This window comes from Oreochromis niloticus, linkage group LG19, assembly GCF_001858045.2.
Source record: "Oreochromis niloticus isolate F11D_XX linkage group LG19, O_niloticus_UMD_NMBU, whole genome shotgun sequence".
Taxonomy (NCBI): Eukaryota; Metazoa; Chordata; class Actinopteri; order Cichliformes; family Cichlidae; genus Oreochromis; species Oreochromis niloticus.
The window spans coordinates 28,531,986-28,556,457 of NC_031983.2; the positions used below are offsets into that span (position 1 = coordinate 28,531,986).

Below are 24,472 nucleotides of genomic sequence, written 5' to 3' on the forward strand. Positions count from 1 at the left end.
ACAACTTGGATCATTAATCATTGTTCCAGTAAACTGCAATCAGCTTCACCTGTTGTGCCGTGGAAGGCTCTCCTCTCCCAGGCTGGTATTAGCCAGAAAGATAGACTTGTCACAAATAAGTGTTAACTTCAAATATAAAGCTTCAAACAGTGATGAACAAATGTCACAAAACATAAAAGCTTTTTTGAGTGTGTAATTTAACCATCTGTCTTATTAACTACTGATATAGAGCCCCGGCTGTATGTCTCAGCATGTTATTATTGTTAATACTGTATGTGGTAAGATGAAAGTCTGTTTTAAAAATGGCAATTATTATAAACTGTAAGAAGTTTGAGAGCTGAATAATGCCAGCTTCGTTTTATGTGCCACCTGTTAGGTTAGGTCCAGTGTAGTGTACAGTTTGGTGGGTTTTTGTAAGCTGATGTTGCTCTTGTCACTCGTGGCACTTTATTCTGGAAAGCAGCCGTGTGAGAATGCAGTTGGAGAAATCTATAAAGAGCAGGAAACCTCAGACCCACAGCAGCAGAACCAACTGAAGCAAGAACTTGTTTTCAGTACAGTCAGAAGGACTTTAAAAAAATGTATTTCCATAAATTTCAAATTCTGCAATTTTAATGTTGAAGAAAGATATAGTGAGTGGAAATGCTGAGGATATCAGACAGCCCGGGCCCCGTGCAATCGCTGGATTTGACCCGTGTTTGGGTTTCCAGATGCTCTGTCTCCTGAGTTCCAATCTGGCTGTTGCATGTTGCGAGAAATGATGAACTCATTTGATCCGGATCCACTGGATAAATGAGACAACTGTTGGTGTCATCTAAGAGTTGTTAGACAACGACAGCTCTCGATTTGCTTGCCAAAGTGTAAACCAGCTCTGTCAATGACAATGGGGAGCGCTGTGTCAGCTTCCTGAACTGTCTGAGTGATTTCAGGGAACAGATGCACAGTACAGATGGGCACTGGTCTTTTTTTTATTAGCAGGCATATGAAGCAAAGTCTCAATGTGCCCACTGGGCTTTTAGAAAGCTTGCATTTAGGATATGATTCAGGCTGGCAATAAGGGCCCGTTTCATCTTATCTCTAATGTGCCAACATTGTTTTAGAACTTGTGTCAAACGAATTCAGAGGATAACGTCCACTGCTGCACATTAACATGAAGATTTCAAGAGCCTATAAAGGTCGATCTCTCACAGGGCATCCGTCTTGATTTTCTTAATGAATAGAACAGAGATGAGATCGATCTTCACTGTGATGTGCCAGCCTGAATCATTTGAGAGTACGTGAGGTTACGAGCTCATCACTAGCATAATTTGTTACATCGGTGAGCGGCTGGCTATTGCTCGGGGACGGGAAGGTGAATTGTTTCTGAACTGTCCAGGCGATCGTATCATTCAATCTTTATCCTTGAAGTTGTCCTGCAGCGTCTGGTGCATAGCAGGGTGATGTGGGGACTAATTAAAACAGGAAATGTTGAAGAATTTACACGTCGTTCTGTTTACACATCTTAAGGATCGTAAAGCCTTTTGACTTCAGAGGGAGCTGCATGACATTTAATAATTGCAGTGGTGGCTGAGGCCAAAAAACTGTCTGTGTTATGTTAGAAAAGAAGTGAGCTTATGAGATCTCAGTGTGAAGTCTGACCTCTCTGTGGTTGCTCTGCATTGTGGGTAATCTAGTTGCCCAGATTTGACAGGCAACATTTTGAGCAATAGAAAATAGCTAACTCGGCTTCAGCTGCACTTTCTACTTTTCCAGGCGGAAGCACACACCTGATCTCCCACCTCTTGCTGCACTGTGGCCTACAGTGTGATGTCGAGCTTTAGAGCAGCAACAAAGGCCGTCTTGTTCGACAGCATTCACTTTATATGGTAAAAACCTTGTTGGTTGGATTGCTGGGTTGGTTTTAGACCCATGAAACAGAAATAATTCACACACACACACACACACACACACACACACACTATAACAAACACCAAATGTTCCATCATTCCTGCCATCGCTGTGGCTCCTGCCAGGCTGATTAGATGCTCGGCCTCAAAACCATTACAGCATTGATTGGAATCATATTTTGTTGCAGGGGTGGCAGATGCTGATCGACAAGCAAACTCCCAGGCATGTTCCACATATGGGAGTTGATGTGCCTGCCATTAATTAAATCACTCTGGGCTAGAGACCGCCAGTGGATGATGGCTTTTATTTAAGGGGCATAAATCACTGGTGTTGTGGGAAAAATGCAAATGATGCCTAAGCAAAGTGCGCCTGTCCCCCAAGTGTTCTTTGATAGGAAGGAGTTACTCGGTACCGCTCCGTCACCATGATTTAAACTGCGTGCCTCTTTGCAGCCAGGGTCTATATTTTATGACTCGAAGCAGCTCTTTGTTTTAATCTCACGCAGATTTATGCATCTCACATGCTAAACATTAAGGTTTTGCACTCAGGCACCCCTCTTATTCATTTAAATTCCCATCATGTGTTTGTTATGGTCATTGCTCTACCGATTTGTCCTCAAGTTAATATTCTGTTACCGGGTCACTGTGTGAATTCGATGTATCACTCCATGTCTTTGGCCTTAACACATCGAGTCATGACTTGACTTTTATCCTTGTGAATTCAAGGGTGGTTCTGACATAGACAGACCGCTCCCATAAGTTCCAGGTGTTTATCCTCGCCAGGTCATCAATCTCTCTCTCTGCTGTCTCCAAACAGACGACTGACTAATGGAGATGAAACTAAACATTTTTTATCTCTTTCTCCCGCTGAAAGTGATGCCTGAGCTACTAAGTGTTATTAAAGGGTCTTAAATCACGTTACATAAGCCAGGTATGTTATTGTTATTTCAGAAAATGGCCAAAACGTTCATCTTTTTAAACCTTTTTTGAAATCTCGCTTGTTGAGTCAGTTGTTTTGGTTGTTATTAAATCTATAAAGATTGGGAGAAAGCCTGTTACAGACACCAGCATGGCCAAATATCGTGTAATTTAGTGTCACGGAGAGTAAAGACAGCAGCAATTCCAAGCTTGTGTTTGCTTCTTAAGAAATGTTGCGCATGAAATTTGCCTCGAGCTTAGTCAAGAAACTAGAAAAATCAAATCATTAAGTTATTCTAGATTAGTTCTGCCGGTCCACTGCAAACACAAGGAGGAGCGGGATCAGCTGACTTCGTTGCTGAGCTCAGATGCTTTCAAGTGCCACCGTTTAAAAGCCTTAAACGTACTCAAATTCAACAAGTGCTCCCCTGGTCCTCAAGAATCAGGTACAATTCTTTTTGAATAAAAAAAACGATTTTAGATTTTCTCCAGGCTCCCTGTGGCTGCGTGCTAAAACATGGCAGTGGGATTTAAAACAAAGCAGAAACATGTGAACACACCCGGCTGCCAGCGTGTCCACCTCCAGCAGCTGAGCTGGTGATGCCACGCTGACTGCAGCCATCAGCTAATTCTCGTGCAGCACGGTGGTTATCTGACATTTCTGTGCAGGCTGGACTCCACGTCAGCCGCGCTTTGGAAAGCTGCTCACTGATGAATATTTCTGTGCTTTATTTTAGTACTTCATTCACTCCATTTTGTCAGCAGTTCTTTGCCTCTTTCAAGTGGAAAATGCAGAGTGTTGCTAATACCTGAGCTGGCCCCGTACACAGCCAGTTACCACTTAGTCATGGCTGCTTAAAGACAGTTCTGATGGACTCCCGGGCTGTCAGTCCACTAGTTAAAGCTTGTTAACTGAGGGACTTCGAACACAAGGTCAGGGTTAATGTACCCCGGATGTCATTTTTTAGCACGCTCATCCAATTAAGGAGCATAGCTGAAACAATAGCCTGTCACTATTCAAATGTACACCTTGAATAGATTAGCTGTGTGGAGGTCATGTCAGCTATGTGTACCTGTAGGTGATAAACAGCCTCAATGTTTACATGACCGCACCGCTTTACCTCGTGGGTGGAAATGATTACATATGTTGTTATGTGTGTGTATGCACTATGACTCAGAGTGTGTTACAGCTGATATTATAATATGGGTGGGTAGGGGTAGGTGGGGGGGGAGTCATCTGGGAATCCATGCCTGGTTGCACACCACTGCTCGTCCATCCACAAGGCCTACTGATCAATGCTTAGGGAACATGTGATGGAACAGTGGTCATTTTTCGAGAGCAGACTCTGCATCAGCATGCTATTCCCACATTTATCACTTGCCCACTGCTCCTCGCGAGGAGCTCATACTGTTCGAATCAAAGAGATTAAACCAAATAAATGGCTGCATGAATAAGCCAATGATTTAATCCCTGCAGTTCTCTCGCCATCAGACTATGAATGAAATAACACACTGTGATAGATGGCCAAGGCTGTGAAGTCGTAACGAGCACATAAAAGAGGCCATTGATGTAATATTTATCGCATTTGCAAATATAGTTCTGCTACAACTGCATGAGTCATATGCATATCTATTGAGGGTGACCTCACATCATGTAATATTCATCTCTCTGTCAGAGGTAACCCTTCCCCAGGCCTCAGCCTCTGACTTCAAGTATAATCGAGTGATCCTAGAGGAGGCTGCAGGTCGAGCAGGCAGCGGAGGTCCTTCCTCACGTCATGGGCATCTTCCAGTCTGGAACAGAAGAGGCCAGGCGGTGGATCAGGTTTATATTTATCCATATGCTCTAAGACAGAGTGTGAGGGATAACACTTTGCATGCAGGAAGGAGAATCCGCAAACACCTCCTCCTCCTCTTCATCCCTGCCCATTACTATGGCAACGGGCTTTTTCAAACATGGGAGACCTAAGGTTTCCGTGTTTATCCTTCCTCACTGGACTGGTTTTTTGCACATGTGTGCGATAAAGGCCCATGTGAAAAAAAAAAAAATGTGATTTGGGGCTTGTTTGCTCCTTTTAGTAACTGTGAGCCCCTCGGATCCTTTTTTTTCCTAAGTTATTTGCACTCTTTGGTGAGGCTTTTTCTCTTCCCACATGTCATTTCATTTGTCTTCTCATTCCAGGAGAGTACTAGCGTTTCCTTCCCTGTAACGTACGACACTGCAGAGAAAAAAAATAGAAAAATGTGCCGTGGTCTGTTAGTTGCTAGGCTACAGAGGGACAAGGAGTATCTGTGAAGAGTTCCTCCTTTATGAATTGTCACATTAGATGGCCTTTAGCACTAAAGAGCTTTGATGTCATCATTTTTTTAAACACACCCAGAAAAAAAAGCTTGTCTGCTACATGCTGGTTATTCTTCAGTGTTTCATAGGAGCGAGTGCCAGCTTTCTTGCACGAGTGTAACAACCCTCCATATCCACAGTTTGGTTCGTGCTTCAATTTCTGGGCAACGTTTTTGTTTGATATGTTTTTGTTTTGTTTGTTTTGTTTTGCCACACATGCACATGGCGGATACTGTATCCCTCCGCCAAGGCTGAATCCGACAGGACATCTGGATTCAGATTAGTTGGTGATCTTGTTGAGATGCTACCTCGTTTTTCTTATTTCAATCTGAAATTGTTTTCTGAAGATAAAATACAAAATATTCAGAGCTGCCCCACCCTATGGTCAAGTCACCTTTCCCAAACTCTTGGATCCAGATTTAATCGAACCATCACTGCTACAGTTTCAATAGCTTCTTCAGGAACCCTGCTAACAAACAAGCGCACAAACATTTAGAAAACCTATCATAACCGCCTTAGCGGAGGTAATTAGCATACCATTACATGCACACGACCAAACACCATTTCTTAACCACACACGTGTGTTTTACAGCTACAGAAAACATGTTGTTTAAATGTCTGAACAGGCACTCTGTTAAACTGTGTATTTAATCACAAAGCTTGGCTGACATGCCGCTGCTGGCTATAGCTTACCTTCTGCTTCTCGAATCATGCACTGAGCTGCTGAAATTTTATTATGCATTTATTATGCAATGAGAGATCTGGGGTCTGATAGCTGGATGGAAGAGGAATGGGCGCTACCGTGCAACAGAAAAGTAAACCCTGTTTGACTGTTTCTCAGATGTGCATAAGCCTCCATTGTGGTGGAGTGGGTAGCAGTGTCACCTCACAGCAAGAAAGTTCCTGGTGTGACGGTCAGCGGTGTGGAAAGTTGTTGTTTGCAGAGCTAAATGCAGAACACAGGGGACAGATGTAAACATGGAGTGAGTGTTTTTATGCAGGACCCTGGGAAACTGGGGGGACACAACATGGGACAACTCAGCAAAGGACAAAGAGAGACAGTAAATACAAAATGCAATGAGCTAGTGGAAACGTGGGGAGCACAGCTGAAACTAATCAGGCAAGCCAAGACAAAGGAAGTAGAACTAACTAATACAAAGCACAGCTGACAAAACCTCAAGTCCAAAGCCCAGCACCTGGTTCAAGGCCCACCTGTGGAGTTGGCATGCCTGTTTGGGTTTTCTCTGCATACCCCTCTTTGCTCTTACAGTCTAGACACATGCATTTTAGCTTAACTGTAGGTTCTAAACTGCAGGTAGATAAAGTGCCACAGCATATGAACACGTGGTTAAGTGTGCCTTGACTAAGTACATTACATCACAAGACAGTATTTTTATTTTCTGCCGTGAAGCAAATTCATGCTCCACTAATTCCAGGAGACATAAGGAAGGAGGTGGCTATGGGCGGTGTGCTGCCAGCAGGTCAGCTGAGGTAACAGCATGCTATAGGAAAAGCCCAGTGAACAGTGTGATAGTGTTTACCTTTATTCCCAGGTGTCAGTGTGTAGATATACAGTATGCTCAAAGCAAGCACCTCTCTCTGGACCAGCACACATGATTTATTTATGCAGCTGTGAGTCAGATGTAGTTTCTTATCGCCTCTTCCCTACCTGCCTGAGGCTGTTGGCGAGTTGATATTGATCTTTTGCAAATTTGTATATCGCGTTTGAGGTGCCTGCGCTGTTGCAGCTGAGATTAACTACAATAGTGTACGCTGATTTAATTTGCTATTTGCATTATTAAGAAATGCTTTTTACGTGTTTCCTTATTGGGTGGTATTATTTTTGAGTTGTAAATGGATGAAGTTTGTGCGCTACAGTTGGCTTCAGGTCTATGGAGCGGGGTTTTTTTTGCCATGTTCTCTGTTTTGGTTGTGTAGCCCACAGCTTAAGAACCTCCTAATTCACTCTCCCTGCTCTTAATGTTGTTTCCAGCAGCAAGCAATTAAGGAAAGACATCTTTAAAAACCAACTGCAAAGAGCCGAAACAACAAAGAGACAAAAATGGTGAACTGTGGAGCATTTGAAACAGATTTAACTCAGGAGCTGGTGGAAAAGCAAAAAGAGCTGAACGGAAAATGAGTGCTGAACTTAAAGTTGTCAGATGAACCAAACAGAGAAAGATGAACAGATCTTAAAAGGAAGCCTGCACATCAAACTCTATTTGTAGATCTTGAGGGGGGAGTATGTGGGGGGAAAAGCAGTTGTATTAAGCCTTTTGTGCCTCCAGAAGGAGATGATTTATAAACAGCCCGAAAGGATGTCACCTCTGTCATCACCAGTTATGGCTGAGAAGTAAGAGTTAGAAATGGAATAAAAAATTTAAAATCTGGGAGTGTGGAGTTTGAGAGAAGTAAGCTTATCAGGCTGCTGTGGCCTGCTTCCCATATCAGCCTGAGGACAGCTGCTGGGAGCTGTGTTAGCTGATACCAAGCAGCAGCCTTCAGGGCTGACAAACAAGGCCGGCCCACAAGTGTCACAAACTGCAGTTCTTTGAGCGGCCACTAGAGGCTGATTCCAGCAGTGAGTCAGAGCCCATAGACTCCCATGTTAAACATCGACTGTACAGCTAATAAAGTGTGTATGGTTTGAATTAGAACTTTAAACCTTGTATAGCGCTGTGTTTTACTCTAATTGGAGTCACTGCTCTGGACCTCTCTGTCATGTCTACGGTGTTACCTCATGCCTGATCAAGCAACGATCCCTCAAACAGCACAGCTTTTTTTTTTTTTTTGTAGTAACCTATTATTTTATTTTTTGCTCAGTACTAATCAGCAGGTATCTCTCTGGATCCTGATTGCTAACCAAGCTTAATAGTGAGCTGATAACTTCAATTGTGGTCACAAGGTCTCGAGTATGGTCTCAGGGTAAGACCTGAAGCTACAGATTGCACCCACAAACCACTAATTCCCATTGTGTTGTCTTTCATATAGACCCCACAATCTCTGGTGAGAGAGCTGTCAATTCAGTTCAATTCAATTCAATTCAATTCAATTCAATTCAATTTTATTTATATAGCGTCAAATCACAACAACAGTCGCCTCAAGGCGCTTTATATTGTACAGTAGATTCTAAAATAATAAATACAGAAAAAAACCCAACAATCATATGACCCCCTGTGAGCAAGCACTTTGGCGACAGTGGGAAGGAAAAACTCCCTTTTAACAGGAAGAAACCTCCGGCAGAACCAGGCTCAGGGAGGGGCGGGGCCATCTGCTGCGACTGGTTGGGGTGAAAGAAGGAAAACAGGATGAAAGACATGCTGTGGAAGAGAGACAGAGATTAATAACAGATATGATTCGATCATCATCACCAAAAACAGTCATAATGCTCGGGTCTTACTTTCTACAGTTGACAGGGTGACAAACCCTCCTGTGTCAGTGGCAGCTGAACTTCATTCGACCATGGCCTGCAATGACTTTGCCAAATTCTTCACAGAAAAAATCCAAAAGATTAGACAAGCAATTGGTACATCAACAGCATATTCAGGATATGTACTGTGTCCACCGAAAAACTGTTTAAACACCATCAAACAGTTTCACCCTGTTAACAGCAAAGACCTGGAGGACATCTTAGGTCAACTGAACTCCTCCTCTTGCTGTTTAGATGTCCTGCCAACAAGTTTTTTCAAAAAGGTCTCAAAGACTTTGGAGTCAGACCTGTTACAGATCGTCAACTTTTCTTTAATGTCAGGTGTGTTTCCAGAACCACTAAAAACTGCTGTAATTAAACCTATACTGAAAAAGGACAATCTTGACAAGACACAAATGAACAACTACAGGCCGATCTCAAATCTCCCATTTTTAAGTAAGATTATTGAAAAAGCAGTTTCTCAACAGCTCAATTATTTCTTAAAACAGAATAACTGCTATGATGCCTTCCAGTCAGGTTTTAGACAGAACCACAGCACTGAAACCGCTCTGACCAAAATGTTTAATGACATATGTCTGAATACAGACAGTGGAAAAATGTCAGTCTTAGTTTTACTGGATCTCAGTGCAGCATTTGATACAGTTGACCACAACATATTACTCAAAAGACTGGAGAACTGGGCAGGTCTTTCAGGAACTGTACTAAACTGGTTCAAAACATACTTAGAAAACAGGAAATACTTTATATCAATAGGTAACTTCACATCTGAGCAGACAAGTATCACATGTGGAGTTCCCCAAGGTTCCATCTTGGGACCCCTTCTGTTTAACATTTACATGCTCCCACTGGCACAGATTATAAAGAACAACAAAATAAACTATCATAGCTACGCAGATGACACACAAATATATATCACAATGTCACCAGGAGACCAAGGCCCTGTACAGGCTCTTGGTAAATGCATTGAGGAAATTAATGACTGGTTGTGCCACAATTTTCTCCAGCTAAACAAAAACAAAACTGAAGTAATAGTCTTTGGAGCCAAAGAAAAACGATTACAGGTCACCAGAGAACTTCAATTTATACACCTAAAAACCACAAACCAGGCGAGAAATTTGGGTGTAGTGATGGATGCAGACCTAAACTTAGAAAAACACATTAAGACAATAACAAAGTCAGCTTACTATCACCTCAAGAATATTTCAAGGATAAAAGATCTGATGTCTCAACAGGACCTGGAAAAACTAGTCCATGCATTCATCTTTAGTAGGCTTGATTACTGTAACAGCATCTTTACAGGTCTACCTAAAAAATCAGTCAGACAACTACAGCTCATTCAGAACTCTGCTGCTCGACTCCTCACTAAGACCAAAAAAGTGGACCACATCAGTCCAGCTCTGAGGTCTTTACACTGGCTGCCTGTCCGTCAGAGGATAGACTTTAAAGTTCTGATGTTGGTCTATAAAGCTCTGAATGGTTTAGGACCAAAATACATCAGTGACCTCCTGACCCAGTATGAACCTTCCAGATCCCTCAGGTCATCTGGATCCGGTCTGTTATCAGTCCCCAGAGTCAGAACCAGACACGGAGAAGCTGCATTCAGCTTTTATGCTCCTTATATCTGGAACAAACTCCCAGAAAGCCTCAGATCAGCTGAAACACTTAGTTTATTTAAATCCAGGTTGAAGACTCACCTGTTCTCAGCTGCATTTGAATAAAGCACCAAATCCACACTTAAGTTTAAATTTCAAAACCTACTTTTTAACTACTGATTTTATCTACTGTTCTAATTTTATCTACTGTTCTGATTTTTGATTTTATATACTGTTCTGTTTGTTTGTTTGTTTGTTTGTTTGTTTTAATCAATTTTAAATCATGCCTTTTATTTGTTTTTTTTTAATGTCTCTGTAAAGCACTTTGAATCACCTTGTTGTTGAATTGTGCTATATAAATAAACTTGCCTTGCCTTGCCTTGCCTTCGATGCAGAGAGGTCTATTAACACATAGTGAGTGAGAAAGGTGACTGCAAAGGAAAAACTCAATGCATCATGGGAATCCCCGGCAGCCTACGTCTATTGCAGCATAACTAAGGGAGGATTCAGGGTCACCTGGTCCAGCCCTAACTATATGCTTTAGCAAAAAGGAAAGTTTGAAGCCTAATCTTGAAAGTAGAGATAGTGTCTGTCTCCTGAATCCAAACTGGAAGCTGGTTCCACAGAAGAGGGGCCTGAAAACTGTCAGTGGTTGAGTTGCATTATGGATAATATAGGTAGATTAAAATATACATCATGATTCTGATTTAAAAATAAATTCTTGCCACTAGACCGTCAGCTCATCTGCTAAAGCCAATCACGTTGCTTGTCTGCATATGATTGGCTTGGATAATTAGCTGTGAGCAAGGCTACCCCGGCCACGGCCCAAGATGCATTTACTAGTTAACAAAGAGACAGAAGGATGGGGAACGAGTCCAATATGGCCTCCCGGTGACATGGCTGACCAGGTGTTAGACACATTGTACGCTGCCTCTGGGCTTGCTTCGTCTGCTTTCTCCTCACGGCCCATTAGGTCCATTCCAGGAGATGAAGCATAATGCAATACCCTAGGCAGCGCTCGTAAAGTACACACACATGCACGCACACATATATAAATACACACGTGCGCTATGACATCTGTACGTGAACGTTCCCTGGCAGAGCGGTCTGAGCCAAAGACAGCAGGTGTGTAGCTGCTCAAATCTGCTCTGTAAAGACACCAGGTGCCAATCTGTCATCATTACACAGACATCCAATCACACGAAACAATGTTGTGACATTATGGAGACACACGAAGAGAAATGGAGGGAGTCTAGAAGAGGGAGAGGGTGAGGAGAGGTGTTTCCCAGCCATGCCAATTTACTGGTCTCCCTCCAAGACACAGAGAATTTGGCTCCCTCTTTTCTTCCTTTCATTTTTTATGATTGCAGCTCTTTTTTGTAATTTTTTCTCCTGCACTTGGACGTATGCTAAGCAGCACATATGTGTTTTTGTTTACCAAACAGCTCGACTCATAACTCATCTGCACAGGTGCTGATCTCTGCTGGTTGTGTGTGAGACAGAGGGAAATTAACAGAAATCGAGTAACTTGTCTTTATCTTGAATGTCTCCACTTTGTCAAGTAGCACCCAGTGAAGCCTCTTCCTGTTTGCAGTGACAGCATATGGCATCTAAGGAGTAATACACACATGCACACAGGTTTTGATATCTTATGCTGCTCATGGTGCTGATTGCCAGAAGAGTTTTCTTTAAATAGCCGATAGTCGGTCTGGTGATTTATCAGGAAATGCTCTCAGTCGGTCCCACTCTCTCCATCTCTCTGTCCTCATCCTTTCTTTGCTCCCTCATCCCCTCCCTCTGCTTCCTCCGTGTCCCTCTCTGTAAAATATGAGCACAGCAGCCTTATAAATCTGGACTGGAGATAATGAGAGTCGGTCCCCTCAGTCCAGTGGGCCACCAGCCAGGCTTGGTGCCAGTGACATCATCCTTGGGGAAGGCGGGTAGATTGATGAGCGCCGTGACACTGTGCCATTGGTTCTAAGGCAGACACACGGTCATGCATTCACACACACACACACACACACACACACGCCTCTTTATCAAGTCTTTACACATGAGAAAGTATGCAGCATGTCTGGTTTTCTCTTGTGGAGGAACACGAGAGAGTTGTCTATAAGTTTATATTATTATAGCAGTGATACATTAAAAGAAAGCTTGTTTCTACAGACAGTATCTTTTATTGCATACTCGCAGTTTGATCACATTATATCCAAACAGAGCACAGCTGTGTTCAGTTCATTACACTCACCTTTACTTGTCCTGACGATCGTCATATCGCTGCTGTTTGATACCTTACAGCATAAAACACGTTGGCATGCCTGGCATCAAACCTGGCTTAGAGTGGCTCAAAGTCTCCGTTTCATTCACATAATGATTGTCTGATGTAAACATCCACTGTAGGGCTGTACAGAGGCAACATGAGAAAAATACCATCAGTGTCCAAATAGTTATAGTCAAATACCACGTGGTACCATGACAGGTAGGTCCTGCTATATGAGAAACACCAGGTAACAATGCAGCTAAAGTTCAATTGATTTATTTTGAAGGTTCCTAAAATTAAAAATCAAATTTAATTGGTCTTTGTTGATTTTTCATGATGATGTCAAACTGTGTTTGTTCTTGGACTTATTGTGGTTTAGAGATGATGCTGATTGATGAAACTCCACCAGGTTCACAAGAGACTGTCGATTGATCACATTCCACACAGCGTTTTCACCGCAGGCTAAAGAGGTAAAGTCACCAGCAGCATCGCTGAGGGGGACACGGCCAGGTTCCACTCCAAAGCGTGCGAGGCTGCGCTGAGCGTTTTTGCCTGACGAGGATCTGAGGCAAACTAAGATGCTGTTTATTTGCAGATTGTGCAACAATTTTTAGACATAGCTCTGAGTGACGTTGCAGACGGTGAAGATTGATGATGCATTAGGATTCAACAGTATGTTAGTATTTGGTCAAATGCGTTACAAGTATAGCTGTTTGCATTTCAAATTAGGTAATTTAGAAAAAGTTGTTTCTTTTCTCTAAAATCCAGCTGTTGCAACTTTTCCGTCTCACAGGATGACTGTATCCTGCCGTGTGGTTAATATTTGTGGTTCCATTTGAAAGAGCCAAGAAATATTGGACGGATTACTGTGAAATAACGCTTGGACTGCTTGTTCTCAAGTGTGCCCAGTACTTTGGTCCAAGTTGCTAAAACACACTCGCTGTGTGTCCTGTTCAGTGCTAAACTATGACACTAAATATCAGCATCCTCATCGCTGTGAACGTGTTGATGTGATGACACACACCTGGAACGCATAATAAAAACCTCGCAGACAGCTAGCACGCGCTCAATCTCCAATGGAGACACTTTAGTCAGCAAATTAATGGCACACAGCCAACCTAATGTACATCCTCAGTATCCCTTGAGATCTGTGTTTACCCAGCCTGAGCATGTTCTGCAGAAAGCTTGCATTTTAATGAGTTCCTTTTGTCTACAGTTGGGTCTGAGTTTTCTCAAACAGCTGACAGATTCTGCCTGTGCTCGGAGACGAGCTTCCAATTCGAACCAAATTACCGACTTCAATCAAGACTCATTTTCGGGATGCAAACGGAGCGATTTGCTCGGCGCTGTCTCGTTTCCTAATTGAAAATTATTGAAACAAGGAAAACTCCACGGGACGCAAACATGACAATATTTTTCTGTAGTTTCGGAGACGAATAAAGACACGCCTGCAGATAACGGTACGCAGTATTTCCCCAGCTCTCTCCCCGTTCACCCCTCCCGTCTCCCGTTTTTGTCTTTTCTGTGTGTCTTGTTTGCTTTGAATCTACAAAACAAAAATGTCTAAAGGAATAAGAATAACAGACAGTAGCCTGAGTACCGCCATCACTGACCTTGCTGATTACTTTCATGCTCGACAGACTCTGTTTCTCTGCTTCTTCGTCTGCTGATACTGAGCTCAATGCTGCGCACATGTTGGGGCAATGAGCTGCAACAGAGCATGACAGTGATTACATTTATTGATTTATAACAATAACAGTCATAAGACATCAGCGGCTGATTTTCCACACACCATCCTTCCCACTTGCTCTTAAAGCTTTCTCTGTGGGATTTGCAGAGGAAAATGTCTTTCACATTCGGAGGGGTTTTAAAATGATGAGTCACTAAATCACACACAAAACAAACAGAGATGCTTTTTAGGTTCAGCATCAGTTCAGTTTTATTTATGTCACTTCAGAAAGTTCATTTTTTTTGTTATTTACACAGAGTCACCTGATTCTGATGTGCTGCTCAGAAGTAAACCTCTAGTGGCCGTGGGACATGTACATGTTAAATATTTAGTGCCAAATATTCTATAAACTTCCTCTATTGTTGGTTTGATCTGTAAATACAAGAACTGTTAGCTAGACGTATAACAGGCTGCGTACATGAGATGTAAAGGTGGGGGTGCAAGTAGGATTTGGCAGGTGGGGGAACCCCGGTGCAGCGGTGCAGCATGGGAAAATATTCACATATATTATTTTCTGTGTGTGTGTGTGTGTGTGCAGGCTGTGATCAGCTGACCTGTGCTGTTACTCTAATATTTCCTGCTATTTTGGATTCAGCCAAATAAATTTAACCAAGCTAAAACATTAGCTGATGCTTTGTGAGCTGCGTGGCTGATTTCCAGCCTGGACACCATGAAGTGAGTATAAAAGCTAGAATTCAGTGAGTCTAACCACCATCATCAGCAGGAGTATAAACTGATGTCAGCTACCTGTGATGTAACATTGGCCATGAAAATCACAGCCTTCTCTCTGCTAAAGTGTAATCTGCACAAACTGCCATGCAACCTCTGAATAGTAGTTTTGTAATATTTTGCACAAATATAATTCAGCCACACATGTCGATCGGATTAAAATCAATGACATTACCTTGGTGAGCCATCCTTACCTGTCCTGCCTTTAGGTGTCATTAAAGTGCACAGAACCAGTTTGTGTGCTTCCTGATATTTTTGAGCTGTTTGAAAAATTTCTGAAAAGCATTTCACACGTTGCACCTGAGCTGCACATGTCCATGCCATCAGCTGGAAGCAATGCCAGCACACAAAAATGAACTCATCCAGAGTGATGTGCATCACCTGCCGATCAGATTTAATTGTTCGTTAAGTGAAGGTGCCAGAACTCTCCGCTGGTCCACTTTAACCCAGCGGGGTTTCTGACGACTGGACCGTGTTCCTTTAGAAACAGCAGACTGACTTTATTTCTTTGTTAAAATGAAAAAAGAATCGTTTTCTGTCTTTCCTCCGCCTGCTACTGTAAAATCCACAAAAGTTTATCTTCTGCTGCTTTTTAAGCTTTCCCTGTTGGTGCAGTGAAAGATGGCTGCAGATTCCCAGCAGTGTTTCTTAGATTTATTTTTAATTTCTGCAGATAGTGATTTTTTTGTGGGTAAAATGAAAACTTAATTGACTCCAGCATTTCATTTTCTTGGTTCATGACTGTCGTAATACACAGATGTGCAGATATAACACTTGGTTCTGCATGATTTACACTGATTCTGCCTGAAGGGACTCGAGATTGCAGGTATTTCAGTGATATGACCTGTCAGATCTCCGTCGCCCTCAAATCCGCTGAAAAACAACAAATGTCTGCTCATTTTCCACAATGAGCATTTTCAGTTTGGAGCTAAACAAAATTTAAGAAGAGTTTAAAGGACGTGATGATGAATGAGATGGGAGGACGAAGTGAGCAAAGAGGACAAAGTGAAGGGAAAGTTAAGTAAGTGATGTGCCATTTATGGCTACACCCCCCTCCATCAGCAGGTGTCAATATGACCATCTACGAGGCCCGGCCGTCCTGATAGATGCTTTAGTAAGACAGAGGGCTGCTGGGGCGTGAAGGAGGCCATCAATATCCTCTCTGCAAGACTCTCGCTGTCTGCGTCTGTCTGCACAGCTCGCTCTCTCTCTTTGGCCTTCCATCATTTTCCATCTTTCCTACCTCACTTGTCCTTCTCTTTTACACGCGTCTTCCTTTCTTTCCCTGCCATCATCCACACTTGAGCACAGTTTAGAGGCAGCAAATCACTCAAATAAAGTCTCACCCTTATACTTCAATCCTCTCCTGCTCCCGAAAATATTTATCTCCCTCTTCCTTTCGTCTCCCTTCGCCTCCTGAGACTTCAGAGAAACCACGTATAAATCTGACCCGGGACCCTCGGGGGTTGATAGAAAAACGATGGGACGTTTTAGCTTCTGTTTTTTAAAACCAACCTTCTCTTGCCTACATGCACCAAATCCATCCCTCCTACCCTCCCACCTCCGTGTGTCTGGTGTGTGCCTCTTATCGGCACAGTCAGGCTGTTATGTGTGAGGCTCAGGGACTAACATGGGAAACAAGCTGCAAAACGAAATGTCGCTTCTAATGTGCAAACACTCATTGTGACAACACGGTGTGTCCACCCACCCACACACACTGCACTACAGCGTGGATGCTTGCATATGATACATATGCATGATACACATCCATGTTACAAACTGCACACTTACAGCATATATGTACAGATTGAAGTACCTGCAGACTCGCACTCATTTACATAACATCTGATGCACTCAGGAAACTTCAACTAAACCTTAGCTTAAGACCCTCGGGGCAGGTCGTTTATGTTTATGTCCTGTTAATATAAGCTTGTAAATGAGGTCCTGATTGACAAGTATTGAAAACTGAAGTAACCCAGTGACTCGATGGTTAATTATGTAGTCGCATTAGGGAAAAAGGTTGATATAGACTGCAGCACGAGTAAAATTACTGCAACCGCGTGCAATGACCGTGCGATTTCATTAACCTTTAAAATTGTTGCTTGGAAGACGGAGATCAGGTCTGCAACCGCTTGCAGTCAGCTGCCACCTGCAGAATGACTTTGGTGTGTTAAGACAGTCTGCTGTCAGTCTGCAGTTCATTGGGGTCAAGTTGGCAGAAACTGTGATGAAATGACAAAAAGCGCAAATCTTTTGCTGTTGACATCTGCAGAAAGTCACTTTAAATAGATCACACTGCTATGAGTGGCTGTAGCTCAGGAGGTAGAGCAGGTAACCTACTGATCGGAAGGTTGATGGTTCGATTCCTGGCTCCTCCAGTCTGCATGCCAAGTATCCTTGGGCAAGATACTAACCCCAAGTTGCTCTTCAATGCATCCATCGGAGTATGTGAATGTGGTCAGACAGCACTAAGTTAAGCTTGTGAGATTGGGTGAATGAGACCTGTTGTATAGAGCGCTTTGAGTACGCTGGGAGTGTAGAAAAGCGCTACATGCGAATCAGTCCATTTGCCCTTCCTTACATTCAGCACAGTCATATGTTTGAAATAAAAATTCATATATTCCTCCACAAATAGTGATGTAATTGCTGCAGGGCGGTTATTTAACTGCAAAATGACACGTTGTAACCTCGTTTTTTAGTCGTTGTTGAGTCGAGTTTCTTATTGCAAAGCAGCGTTTAGACAGCAATCACTTGCACTTTGGCCAATCTGGTGGTGATTACAGGGCACCTTCAGCCTCTGGGTGAAGAGTTTGGCCACAACAACTTCTTACAATCGGTCATCACCATCATCAATAGCCATTTAAATTATTGTAATCATTAAGCAAACACCAATTTTCCCAAAATGTGAGGAGGTTGCCGTCCCCTTTTATCGCTGCTTAGTCTTTACTCTAAAGCCAGACCTTTGCTGCATGTCATTACCCTCCTCTCTGTCCCTCATTTCCTGTTTGTCACTGCTGCAGGTGTTCACTGTGCTTAAAATGCCTAAATTCAACACTGGATTCAGATTTACGCCAAATGCGCTGCAGGCTCAAGACAAAAACGGACAGAAGCTGCAAATCGGTGACAGTCAGAGTTTTTTATGATGTCGCTGTCACTAATCCACCCATTGACACCATGAAAGCACTCACCTGAGGAAGGAGAATGGCTTCCTTATCCCAGTGGAAGTCTAGTCTACTCCACTGGTCCCCAGTCACTGTTACCTAACAATCTAGAGACCCCCGTGAAGACTTCCACAGGAGGAGGTGATTATGACTCATAAACATGTACACACAGAAATAACTGTCAGCGAGACCATGTACCGGATATTCGTCTTGTATTCGTTGTACAGAAATAAACATGAAAAATCAGAAATCGGTTGAGCGGAGGTTTGGATTTCTCATTGCAGGGAGATGTGCTTGCCTCGAGCATCGGCGGCCTCATAGCATCACATGTACCCACGGAGATCTGCCGAACAGACAAGCGATGCATCTTGACATGTGACAGTTTTTTACTCGCCACAGAATGACAGCGTTTGCCTGTAACTGAAGGTCGTAGTTGGATCCCTGCGCGTGTGCCACGCTGAACCATCCACTTCTTCACAGCACAGCCACAGCACAGGACTCGAAGCTTTAAAGCTTCTTTTTTAGCCATTTGTTCCGACGCACCTTGTTTTGGAAGTCGCACACCAGTAAAGCTGCTTGTAGCGCTCTGACAGCGTTCTTCATCCACAAACACTGACGGCAGGCCTGATTTCAAACACTCGCTGTTTGATGTCAGACACCTGCTGTTTTCCTTCTAAGGAGGGAAAATTAAGAGTGTTCTTGAAAATGAGCTCCTCATTATTGCCTAATGTTGAGGTTCTGATTCCTTGTCTGGTCTTAATCAGGAACTTTCAAATCACCGGCCAGTTTCATGTCTTTGACATAATGAAGCAAACCTGGCAACAATCAGAGCTCGTATATGAAGGGTGGCTGGGCTCTGAGGAGCAAGACTCGAAGTAGTGCTGCTGCTCCTGCACATTCAAAAGGAGCAAGTTGAGGTAGTTCAGGCATCTATTTTGGGGAATAGATGCCCGAGTAGATGTCCTACTGGGAGCAGGTCCCAGGATGATCCAGGAACAGTCGACTTGGGAATGACTCAGTGTTACATTATTGCCTGTGTACACAAGTATTGACCCATTAAAGTATGATCAGCGCTGTGTATATGCCTATTTATAACCATTTTCATGTAGATTGCATAATTTAAGTAGCACAGCATGTGAAAGTCCAGTGTAATTAGCCCCTGCAGACACAGACAGAGCTTAGTGAGAGGCCAGTGAGTCCGCCTTCAGTCTGATGCTCTCCTCTGAGAAGTGCTAGATCAGCTCTGGGGGAGGCTGCTGTGTGCAGGGGGCCCCGCTGACGATGGATCGTGCCATTCAAGGGAAAAGTAAACTGAAAGTGGTAACTGAATACACAGATGAGAATACAAGCTGAGCACGTGGGACGTGGTTTATCTTTGTGCGCGTGCGGTCGAGCCTGTCAGTGCAGTTCTGTGGGTTCATCTGTATGATCTGTACATTTCTGTGCACTTCCCTTTTATTGACAGCCTATTGACTCTGCCCCCAATAAACAAGCCTTTATTTGGCTTGTGTCTCACAATCAGTGCGCAGCCCAACTCAGAGCAAACAAGCAGAGCTTATAGGCTGTTCCTTCCAGTAAATCCCGAGTCATTGATAAAACACGCCAACTGCAATATGCTGGTTTTTTTACCCTCACACCTGTGCTATCACGCTGCACAGTTTTCATGCCCCATCTCACCTTCCTTTATATAACCTTGAGTGTTTTCTCAGAAACACAGCGTTCGTATTAAAAAAAGAAAACTAGCTAATTAGCACCTGTATCTCTCACACATCACATGATTGGGAGAAACGGAGAGAAGGCAGAGAGTGAGGGGAAAAGAGAGATCAGCCACCGGGGAAGGTGTGAGCAAGCTGCGCTGATATGGAAATGAAGTCTTTAATTATGGATGAATACATTATCAGATCAAGGCTAAGGATTTGCTCTTCGTGTATGTTGTGTTTGGAGATTGGCGATATCGTGGGACGCCGCAGACCCCTGTGAATAACAGCGAGTTAGTTTACTCCAGAGCAGCGAGGAGTCGGCATTCAAACCCAGACTGGCACACTGAAATACGCTCGCGTGTCTCTGGGTACAGATGATGATACATGGCTGGTTACTTAGCTACATTTGGAGTTGTGTTCTTGAAATGTGACGGCGATCATGGCCTGTGAAGTGCTGCAGTTGTGTCATCTTCCTCTGTAGCTTATCACGTGGTGGAGTGTGCAGTTTGGGCTTTTGCTCCAAAACCTTTTTTCAGTGTCTTTGGTGACACAGTGGAAAAACTCTCACTTTGTTTGTGCTTTCACTTCCACACAGAGCCATAAGACGAATGCCTTTCGCTGGTGTGTTTTTTGTATTGTTTTCAGGATGCACACTTACTTTTCACGCCCAGTATTATATTTAGATGGATGCTGGCTTTTGTCCCAGCCCGACACAAAGTGGTGGCGATCTCTGCCGGTGAGCTTAGTGAATGAATACGACTCAGGAGTCAGTTAAATATATTTATGGATAAAATGAATCAATAGCAAAAGTCCCAAATCCCCAAAAGTTGATTCTGTTCATCTGGACGTAGTGTTTTCTTCAGTCTCAGCTGACTGCAGGTTTCCAATCTTATAATCAGGACATTTGCATGATGACTGAAACCAGCCCACTGAAGGATCAATGGGCTGGGAGGTCAGTTCCTTGATTATTAATATGCAAATTCTCATGACTATTGATCAACAACCAGCGAAAGCTGTACCCTTAGGCCCCGTCCTCGATTCAGAGATGGTCTTTCCCTTTTCACATAGAAGAAGAAGAAGTCTCTTGGATGAGTGAAGAAACGTCCAGATGAACAGAACCAACTTTTGAGGATTTACTTACCCAGATGACTGAGCATGCATCAAGACCCAAAAGTCCCATAATTGATCTTTTTATATTCTCACACCAGCCAACTTTTTGCAAAAAGGAAGTTTTACATGTCAGGATATAATAAAAGGAACCCGCCGTAATATTAGGTACATAAAACCTCAGATAAACAAAAAGACATCATTATTAATTTAACCAAAGCTAAGCCACAATCTAACTACGCCCCACGATTGGGTAGTACCACCTTTGGCATTTTTACTATGACAGGATTTAACACCAATCAATACCTTGATGTGCTTTTTCCATAATGAACATAGTTGGAAGCTCATTCATCAAACGTATGTGTCTGCAGGCCGGCCGGCACCCTATGGCGGGCGCCACCTGGCCCGTAGGATGTAAGCTGAGTGTCACGGCCATCGTCCACGTTTTAACCCAACATAGCTCTGAGTCTTATCCTTTTACCTGAGAAGCAGAGCCATGATCATTTCTCTTGATGCTACACTGGCAGCTACTTTACACATCTAATTGGAAAGCAAATAAGAATTACCCAAGAACAGTTCCATACTGTAAAAACTGCCTGACCTTGATCAATACGGCCCCACACGGGGAAATTCGAGAGCATTTTAAATTTAAACGGGCAGGACAAACTAATAGAGCCAATTGCTTTGACTCTGTGGAATTACACTGTAGGGAGTGGGAAGTAAAAAAGTCTAATTAAACCAGTAAATTCTCTCTGGGCTTCTGCTGTCCGCCACTTCGCTGGGAGCCCTGCACTGACTGTGACTGGTTTAACCCCACAGACCCCAAACACTACTGACAGTGCAGAGACTTGTGCACGCTGGAGCTCTCTCTGTGTGGTGTTTGGCTTTTTGATCTACACTTATGCATAAACGAAGAGACACATTGGCTTTACAGGGAAGGTGATGTGAGAGAGTAAATAAAATTTTAGCACAGGGACTTTAAAGCCAATTGCAGCCACGGTGCTCAGACAAGAAGCTACGGGCAGTTTTGTGACTGTGTTACAACCAGACTGACAGCAACAACAAACCTTTAAAGAGAGCACTTTCATTCATCGCTGCTCCGTGTAAGCCTCTTCACCTGTGAGACAGCTCATGTGGGAAGAACGAGGCAGAAAGGCTGTTGCACTTTAGTGTTTTGAGCATTTGGGGGCAATTTTTGTTTGAGTGTGTATGTAAGGATTTGAACCAGCCTCACCGATTACTGCAAAATAAGACGAGTCATGGATCCAAGGTTGCTGCTGGTCTAATTAAGCCCCTAATTAGTCGAGAATAGATGACAAAGCACTTCAGCAAAATAGAAATTCAAAAACAAAAAGCATGCATGGCCAATTTTGGCCACTTTCAGAGAAAAGAGAGAGACACGCAGTGACACACCACAGCTGTTTTGAGGCCATCTGTGGAATGCAGGGCCTGAGGACACAACATTTTCATCATCATTCTGCTTGTTAAGCCCACTGTCTGCCTCTGCAAAGCAACATATTTGCTAATCTGGGCTGTTTAAAATAATCCCGCTGCACTCCTGGAAGCTGCCAACACTTTCCTGGCTCATAGGAAGGACTGATCGATAACTTTAATGCCCTTAAACTGAGTTTTGGGATTCACGCGCTTGTAATACTGTGTGTGGGTGATGATTGGGTTGCATGACTTGCATGTGTCATTTAGGTTTAGCCTGAAATGCATGGTGCATATTAACATGATTTCATGTTGTTTCAGGGTTTCATTTAGTGCTGTGTGTGTGTTTGCAGTTTTGTCACATGACACTGATGAATTATGATCCTCTTTCTTTTTCTCCCCTTTTTATGTGGCCGCATGTGGCTGACGGTCATATTATGCATGGTTGCTGGGTTTCTATTGTATTGCACATGGGTACCGCCCTGCAAGGACATCAGCAGCTCGAAAAATGTTTGTGGCTCTCTGTTGTTTGCTCATTTTGAATGTTTCATTTGTTTCTGACAGAGAGCAGAGGGATGCTCAATCTCCATTTTTTCCTAATGCCTGGTGACGCTAATGTTTGTCCCCACACACACATGCTCAAGCATATATGCTCGCATATGTGTTGCCTCTGTTAATAATCTCCTGTTATCTCTCTTTGGTCCTTGTTTAGAATCACAGTGCACACTGTGTGGTGAACCAGAAGGTGAGTGGGCTTCGCCATTCCCCGAAATGCTCGTGTCATCGTCATCTCCCAGCTTGTTGTTTGCCATTAGGGGAGGGTGGGAAGCGGAGCGGGGGCGACGCTTTGCTGCAGACACCCTGTTCTTCAGTCTTCATCTCAGCAGAGCGATGGTGTGGAGCAGGTTTTTAGGTTCCGTGTCAAAAATAATAAAAGACAAAAGAATGCACTGCACAGAGTGAGATAGTGCTCCCCTGGCTTTGTTTTATTTAACATGCAGCATTTAGACAGCAGCGCTGCAAATTTCAAAGTATCAGATGTGGAGGCTGGGGTGTGTACGCACAATGCAACTCCAGAGGCAGCCATGTTTTTGCACGTACTCTAATTGACAGCATGAAGGCTGAAGGGCACATGTTCGGAGCGATGACTAACCACGAGTGTTTCTGCTTCACATCTCATCCAATGTTGCGCACATAGTCGAGCAAAGACATATTTGGGAGCTTGTGTGTGTGCAACATGCTCGTGGCGTATTTGAATGGCTGGAATCTGCTTAGTTCATGAGCCTGCCGTTAGATTAAGAAGCCTTTTCAAGCTCCTGTCACCTCCTCATTCTGCATCATTCCCATATGTCTCCTTCCACTCCGGTCCAAAACCATCGCCTCCTTTTTGCATGCGTTACTTCTGAGAGGTGACCCTCCGTCTCTGCACGGCTGCGCTCTGTGTGTTTGTTCTGGTGTCTTATCTGGTAGCGTGCTGTAACTAACAGTCTCTCTAAACGAAGATGACTGGAAATTATGGGTGAATAGAAAGCGCTCACAGTGCTTTGCATCTTGCAGTGAGAGGGGTAAACCTCGAAATGAGCATGCTCGCTGATGGGCTCGGTGACAGATATGATATTTCCCTCTGGACTTAACCTTGTCCAGGATTCAGCCATGTGCCTCTAAGCCCAATAAGCATTATTCTGTGTCTCAAAAATCAATGCTGCTCTCTCTGCTTTGCTTGATTGGATTAAGACGTAATCAAATCGAGCATGATAACTGTGTTCTTCTGACCTTCCCGCTGAGACGAGCAAAGACGGGAGGGGAGGCCTGAGGGAAGGACAGGGAGTGTGTGTGTGTGTGTGTGTGTGTGTGTGTGTGTGTGTGTGTGAGCGTGTATTCATATCTTTGTGGAGACCAAAAATTGGAAGTTTACTATACTTATGGGGACCAGGATTCTGGTCCCCATAAGTTTGAAGGCATTTTTGAGAGTGTGAGGGGTCAGGGTTACAGTTGGGTTAGGGTTAGGTGTTCACTTTTGAGGGTTATGGTTAATGTTAGGAGCTAGGGAAATCATTATGCCAATTACATTTCCCTACAAGATATGAATACCCGACATGCGTGTGTGTGTGTGTGTGGTATTTTCTGGGAGTAAATGTGTGTGGATCTGGGCAGAAGAGCTCCAGATCACCTCATGCTGTTGCTTCGT

General features: G+C 43.5%; 1 protein-coding gene across 8 annotated transcripts in view; it reads left to right on the forward strand.

The window, feature by feature from the left end:
* dlgap2a (discs, large (Drosophila) homolog-associated protein 2a) overlaps nt 1-24,472 on the forward strand; it is a 190,193-nt gene that overhangs the window by 76,138 nt on the left and 89,583 nt on the right. For 3 of the 8 annotated variants that reach the window (XM_025900782.1, XM_025900783.1, XM_025900784.1), the window contains one exon: nt 22,997-23,029. The exons of the other annotated variants lie outside the window; for them this stretch is intronic. In XM_025900782.1, the coding sequence (XP_025756567.1) occupies nt 22,997-23,029 (33 nt within the window). The remainder of the gene's footprint in view (nt 1-22,996; nt 23,030-24,472) is intronic. 8 annotated transcript variants of the gene reach the window in all.